The sequence below is a fragment of the Onychostruthus taczanowskii genome, unplaced genomic scaffold (genome assembly GCF_017590055.1).
Source record: "Onychostruthus taczanowskii isolate IOZ18803 unplaced genomic scaffold, ASM1759005v1 scaffold32, whole genome shotgun sequence".
NCBI lineage: Eukaryota > Metazoa > Chordata > Aves > Passeriformes > Passeridae > Onychostruthus > Onychostruthus taczanowskii.
Genome location: NW_024500572.1, coordinates 3,583,813 through 3,590,899, shown reverse-complemented (window position 1 = coordinate 3,590,899; position 7,087 = coordinate 3,583,813). Strand labels below are relative to the sequence as shown.

Genomic DNA, 7,087 nt, shown 5'->3' with positions numbered 1-7,087 from the left:
GGGGCCGCGATGGCGGCGGGCGCGGCGCTCGCGGCCCCGCCGAGGGGGTTCCGCAGTGCCGGGGCGAGGCCGGGCCGCGGCCGGTGCCCTTCAGGCGCGGGGAGGGCACGGCGCGGAGGCTCCATTTCGGCCCCCCGCGGGGCCCGGGGCGGGGGGCGCCGCTTCCCCCGGGCCGACGTGACCCGCCTGCTGAGGAGGGAGCGGGGGGAGCGGGGGGCGCGGGCCGCACGTGTCGGATTTTAATATCTAGGGATCGTTATTTTTTGTAATATATATATATATATAATTTTTTTTTTAGTATTTTTATTTGATTTTTTTTTTTAAATAATCGCAATAAAATTCTCGCGGGAAGGCGGGCCGCGCCGCGCCGCTGGATGGTGGCTCCGAGCGCGGCCTCGCTTTCTCTCCCAGATTTTTTGGGGCAGGAATCTTGCAGAGGCTGAGCCCTCTCCTCGCCTTCCCCCCCGCCCCACGCTCGCTGCCTCTGGAAGATTCATCCCGCTCCTGCTCTCAGATCATTAGCTACGCAAATCCACTCACGTTTCCCCCCTTTTCTTTCCCTCAAATAATAAACTCTGTAGTGCTGTGAATTTTTCCGGGGCTGCGGGGGTCATAACAAACGATCAGAGCAGGACGTTAACAGTTCTGAAGGTCACAGTCACTCAGAGCAGTTTCATTTCGAGTTTTATTCATCTTCCTCTTCAACTGGACGTTTATTCCCATTCGGTTTTGTGCACTGGCAATAAAACAGAATTTACAGTGGCCCCATTGTTGGACATCACTGGAAATAGGGTTTTACTTTGTTCCCAGCCAGTGGAACTGGAAGCGGAAGAGCTTTGGAAGGGCTGAAAAGGACAAAATAAATAACAACAACAATACCTCAGCAGCTCAGAGCACCGATTTAATAGTTTTTACATATGGCACTAGGTGGGACGTGATGTTTACTGGGCTCTGTCCCTGCCAACCCACAGTGGCACTGTAGAGGTTAACGTGAAGGGCAACAAAACCTCCAGCTTATTTTTTGAAATTCAGCATGATGGCAAGCACTTGCCCCCATAGATTTGGGCATGGGAGTCCAAATTCTCTCCCAAGTTTAAGATTAAAGCCACTGGATTTCTCCTTCCAGTTTGGCTTTCTGGTTCTATTGGATAAATTCCACTTCAGAACTCCTTAGGGAGTTCTGATGGGGCTGCTGAACAACTGATGTGTTCCCTCAGAGGTGTTCATGCTCTTTCTTTCTTAATTTTTCAAGTTGTTTCTGAATGGAGGGGTTGTAAAATCACAGTCCCAGGCCTGCTGGAGCCCCATGGAACACCTTCAGAGAACTTCCCCTACACCTGTCCTTGGTGTTTTGGGGAGTGCAAATTCAAAGGTGGTTCATGCTGTAAATCTGGCCGCGTGAATGAAAAGCTGAGTGGCTTTTCTGTTTAGAAAAATTAAAATTTAGGTGGCTGCATCTTGGTGTCAATTTGATGCATTATATTCTTTAATAAAAACTTAAACATCTCCAGTGTATGTCAAGCTTTCTGCCCAGCGACTCATTTCCCTGCAGCACTAACATTCTCATGCAGAAAAGAAAAAAAATTACTTTTCATGTCTAAGTTGCTCTTGAAAGCTTAGTTTGGGCAGAAAACTCATTGATAATTAACTGTCCTGGGCCTAATTTTCTGCTGTGGGTTTGTTACTGGAAGAACTGGGCTGAGCACTTGTCCTTCTACCTCTGATCATGAGGGAAGGGTCAGCTCTGCTCCCTGCCTTGTCTCCATGAGTTCATGCTGCTGCACATCTGTATTTCAGATTAGAAAAGGTAAAATCCCATGTGAACAGCCAGTGTTCTTTACTATCTTATTAATTGCTTTTACACAAAGGGAAAAATCAGAAATCAAGGCATCCTTGAAGGTGTTTGAGATAAAAAAGGATTAATACCTTTATCATAAAGAGGCCCCAAGTGGAATGGTGTGTTTGTTTAATGTGCACTATGGCAGATGGGCTTGGGCTGCAGGGGAGATGCCAACAGCACAGCGAGCTGTAATTAGGGAAAATGTAGACTTGGTTCACAAACTTGCTCCCTGTGCTATCAGAGCATTATCTAACATCCACTTTCTGTGTTTGAGTGGAGTTTTGCTGTTATGCAAGCGCAGGAGGGTTAGCTGTCCTCTGGCTGCAAGTTGTGTCTATCCCAGCCTTCCTCCATCTCCATCCTTTTTTTGTTCATTTTTCCCCATTGTTATTTTATCTGAAGGCAAAACACCTCAGGGTCAGGGTTTGGATGTTTCTTGTCTTGTTACAATTGTGGCAGAAGGGAATTTTCATTTTGGTAACTTGCTTGCCTAACTAGGCTGGGGGGTCCTGTAAGAATACACAGAGTTACTGTCCTTTAAAAATGGCTTTTTCCCATCAAAAAGCTAAAACTGAAACCACCCCATGGTTCAGTCTCCAAAGAAAATGACACAGACTTCTTGCCTCCATTTATTTTCCTTTTTCTTTGACATCCCTTTCTTGAGAGCATGGTGACCATCCTGTTCAGAGGGAAGGGAAAGGGAATGTTAAGTGCCAAGGTGCTGGAATTTCAGGGCAGTGCCTGTTCCAGAGATCTCACACATGCCAGTCAGAGGTTTTTGAGTTGCTTCTGACATCTTTGTGTGGGTTTTAGTGCAACTGTGCTAAACTGCTGAGCAGAATGACTGCTTAACCTGCAGGCCTCTTTCCTTATCACTGTGAGTGCACTTTAGGGTGGTGTTACATCCCTGGTTTGGAGTAACTTTTAATTTAACAACTGATTCATGGCAATGTCTGTGAAGGTTCTCCAATGACTAAGCCCATCTGCAGGTTCCAGGTGTGCACTGGGCCAGACTTGAGTCAAGTTGTTCAATATCCAGATGCTGTAGAAGCTGTCACCCTGTGTGGAGACAGGAATTGGCATTATTGATGTCAGTATTGGGGGAAAAACTACAAAAAATAAAGCTGCAGGACTTCTTGCATAATCCTCATTTGACATCTTCGATTCATTTGACTTTATAGAGCCAAACACTGAGCTGAAATAAAACCTTGCACTTCAGATTTCTCCCTTAGAAGAAAAGCTTTGCCAGCTCTCTGCGCTAAAGTTCTTTAGAGTACCCTGTAAATTTGTTTTCCAAGCTGCAACAATGTCAGTCAGTGCTCCAGAAACATCCATTCACACTTTAAATTCAAGTCTTTGTAGCTACATTTCTGCTCCAGACATTAATTGCAGTGTGGCTGCATTTATTTCTTAGTTTCAAAGTGAAGATGCTGCTGGAAACAAAACTGGAGACTTTCTTTCCCATCCAGGAATGACTTTGTTTCCCTTGCATTAACTGGGAAAATACAAATGCGTGACCTTGTTTTGCTTATACAAACTCTCTACTTGGCATGTAAACATTAAGGAGGGAGGTGAGGGATGCTGAGGAAATACTCATAAAAATAGAAAAAAATGTGCAAGTTGCTGCTGGGAAAAAATATTTATAGTGCAGCTTTTGGGCCCTGATGGAGACTTTGCTTCTTGGGGTGTAAGTGCTGAACCCAGGGGGTTGGCACTGAGTTTAATTGCTCAGTTGTTACTTTGTCCTGAGTTTGTGACTTTGCTACCCCAAAGCAAAGGGTTTCCAGCTTGGGTTTGCCAGGCTGTCCTGCCTTCCCCCAGGTTTACCTTTGACCACATTATCTGCAATGCAAAATGAATTTTTTTTAAAATTTTGCCATACTTACCCTAATGAAAATGGGGTTTTAGGTAGCAGTGCTAAGTTGCTACTGAGCCTTCCTAGATTCCCCCACCTCCATTTCTTTGTGTTACCCTCCTGTTCCAAATTATGTTAAACATCTGGCAAAACCCATCTACCTTCAGCTTTTGTAAAGGTCCTGAGGTTTTTTCCTTTCATATGTTGCATCAAAGATGTGTCAAATGATACTTTGAACTTGAGTCTTCACCTATTTCAATATGAAACTCAAGTTGGTGGCCTTGGTTTTAGCAGAAGATACAGTTTTGGCTAAATTGTTGCATTGGCAGGATTGGTAAATATATTTCTTTTTTTCTTTTCTCCTCTTGGTGAACGTGTTGGGTTGTTTTTTTTTTTTTTTTCCCCAATGGTTTGTGATTAACAGTTGTAGCTGGAAAACAAGAGGTCAGATCTATAAAGAGACCTGATAGATCGGAGAATTTCTGCTTTAATTTTTGGCTCATGTAGAGGTTGGGAGTTCTTGCTGATGTGGATGTGCACAATCAGTTTATTTCTTGAAGAAGTGTGGGTAGAAACAGTAATTTTGGAAATGTGGCAAGAGATGGAAAATCTGGAATACTTGCCTTGATGCTTAAAGGGAATACTCCAAACTTTCTGCCCAGTCTAGCAACCCAGTTATTTTCAGGTCTAAGAATACTTTGTCACTAAAAATGGGAGTGGTTTCTCTTGCAAAGACTCGAAACTCTTTCACTTTTGATCTGTAGCTGATGGAGGAAAAGGAGGATCTTCTAAAATCTATGAGAGCAGCAGATGGAACTGGTAAAATTGTTTGACTTTGGTCAAGTTCTGAGTGACCATGGTGATCACATTTTTGATTGTAGTAGAAGGACTAATCAAACTGAGCTGTGGCTATTATGTCGGGGTTCTACATCTGCTTTCAGATAGAGAAGGGTCTGAAAATTATGCAAAAATGCTGTTCCAGATTCACAAGGCCTCAGTTCTCTCAGAAGCCATTTAACAAATGTCAGATTTGGTAAATGGTGAGATTTGCTCCAGAGCAAGCCTGACATTGTGAAGCTGCCCTATGGAAAGTTAAGGCTGATGGGTAGTTAAATAAAGGTTATTTGCATTAGAGCTTTTTTTGGTGAGATTAGCTCTCTGCAATATCCAGAAAATGCCTGCTGGGCTCCCCAAATCTGCAGTTCTGCCATCAGCCAATGCCCCCAGCATGTGTGATGCTCTGAGACCACAGCTCTGATGCAGAAGCTTGTTGGAAATGAGTCAGGTGATAGTTTAGTGGTTTTTCATTTTTTCCTCATTAAGGCCTTTCATGGCTCTCTGATGGCTTTGCTTATTTCGGCAGAATTTATTGAAGGGTTATTTATGTTCACTGAGAGAAGTTCCTTTGATTTTTTGACTACCCTGTGAGCTCTCTTTTATAAGGGCCTATTATTTTGGGGGGTAGGGTGTATTTAGCTCCAGCTTGGTGTTTTTAAAAGCATTTCAATGCAGTTGGCATCTAATGAAGGTGTTCAGGAGCTCTGAACAATCTGGTCCAGAGGAAGGTGTCCCTGCCCATGGGATGGGGATGGACCTTTAAGGTCCTTTCCCCAACCCCAGCCATTCCATGATTCTCTGACATCCAGTTGGGTTTAGATTTCAGTGTTGTTTAGATAATACCAGACATGATTCTTCAGGTGTCATTATTGAAATGGTTGTGTGTCAGTAAGGTGAGTCTATTTAAAAAATTGAGGGTTTTTTTAATAGAACAGAAGATTTATTTTTGCCTCACATTCCAGTGAGTGCTCCTGAAGTCATAACACAAATCTAAATCACTATAAGGAGTATTTGAAACTAGGACTTCTTGGTACAAGGGAGGAGCTTAGAATTAAGGCACACCAGTGGAGTTGAAGAATTTGGGGACTTTTTTAGCTGCAGGGATGTTTTGGGGCTCAGGTGCCTGGGGTGGGGGGCACAGTCTGACCCTTCTCAATGTGCAGGGTCTTCTGAGCATCCCCAGGTGTCCTGAGTGCTACACAGTGACAGATTGGCATTAGGAGGAGCTGGTATTTTTGGGGGGAATGGACAGAATTACTGGGTTTGCAGCATTATGAGAGCAGTTAGAAACGAGCTCTGCAGGTGGAACCTCACAGTCAGAGCTCCTCTGTGCCCTGTGGCTGGGTCAGTGGTTTGGGTGGCCCAAATCTGACACAGTGACAACATTTGGAGCCTCCTGGCTCAAGGAAGGGACCTTGTGCTGTGTAGGGCTTGAGCCTGATCTTGCCTTAGTGTGCCATAAAGTTTTGGAATTTGCTTTAGTTTCAGGATTATTCTTTTATTCTTACTCTGATTTTATAAACTTAGTATTTTCTTTATTTTATCCTTGAGTTTATCACAGGTAACCCCCTGCCTGCTGATGGGCCTTGGTAGGTCAGCAGGTTGGAGATAAACCCAGTGGGTCCTTGTCAGGCTCTGCCCTCTGGGAATGCTGGTTTTCCTGACCCCATTCTCAACTCTAAATGAAGATGGGTTTGGAATTCTTGCTTGGTAGGAAATGGAGCAGTTTCAGCAGCTCTTTAATCATCTGCCATGTGTGTGTTTCCTTCCAGAGGCCGCAGCAGTGGCAAAGGACCACCTCAGCCTACGGTGAGTTTGTGGTTTCTCCTCTTTGTGCCCATGCAGGGTAGGAGGAAACAACTTATCAGAATGGCAGATACTGAAATATTCTCTCCATTTTTTCCTTGGGATACCGTGATGGGTGGATACTTCAGAGTGAAATACAATTTTCTAAAGAGCATCATCTCACATTCATTAAGTCTCCTGGGAGGGTTGAAGGGGGGAAGATTCGCTTAAACTTTTACTGCACTAATATAAATATTCTTAATTTTCTTGCAATTACAGCTGTAAATATAAAAAACATGTAACTTAAGGCAGTGCTTTTTGAATTAGTTCCTATCTGAAAATTCTAACCTTGGCTTCTCCCTTAAACAGTAAGATGACAGTAAGGCAGCATTTAATGAAATAAAAAGAACTACTTTGTTTAGCTTTACTATAAAATTGCTGAAGCATTGTTCTCAGTAGCTCCAGTGTGCAGCTTAATTGTTCTCAAGCCTTTGTATTAATGGAGTGTAGATGTGGCTTGACTTGCAGAATATCATTTTATCAGAGCTGAATTCATGGATCTTGATTGCAAGAGTGAATCTTTGAACTTCACTAATCAAATATTTGCCATTTTGTTGCTGGCCTGGTTTTCAAAGATGCCTAATTTTGGGGAATGAAGCAGAAGCAGGAAGATTTTAAAGGGCTGCAGTTTGCTTACATAAATGTTTATTGAAGATACCAAGACACTTGAGAAAAACTAAAGAATCTTTGAGGAAAACTGGTGGAAAAGG

General features: G+C 43.5%; 1 protein-coding gene across 12 annotated transcripts in view; it reads left to right on the top strand.

The window, feature by feature from the left end:
- Positions 1-7,087, top strand: part of ATXN2 (ataxin 2) — a 49,800-nt gene that overhangs the window by 1,017 nt on the left and 41,696 nt on the right. For all 12 annotated transcript variants that reach the window (XM_041410200.1, XM_041410205.1, XM_041410199.1 and 9 more), the window contains exon 2: positions 6,305-6,341. In XM_041410200.1, coding sequence (XP_041266134.1) covers positions 6,305-6,341 — 37 coding nt within the window. The remainder of the gene's footprint in view (positions 1-6,304; positions 6,342-7,087) is intronic.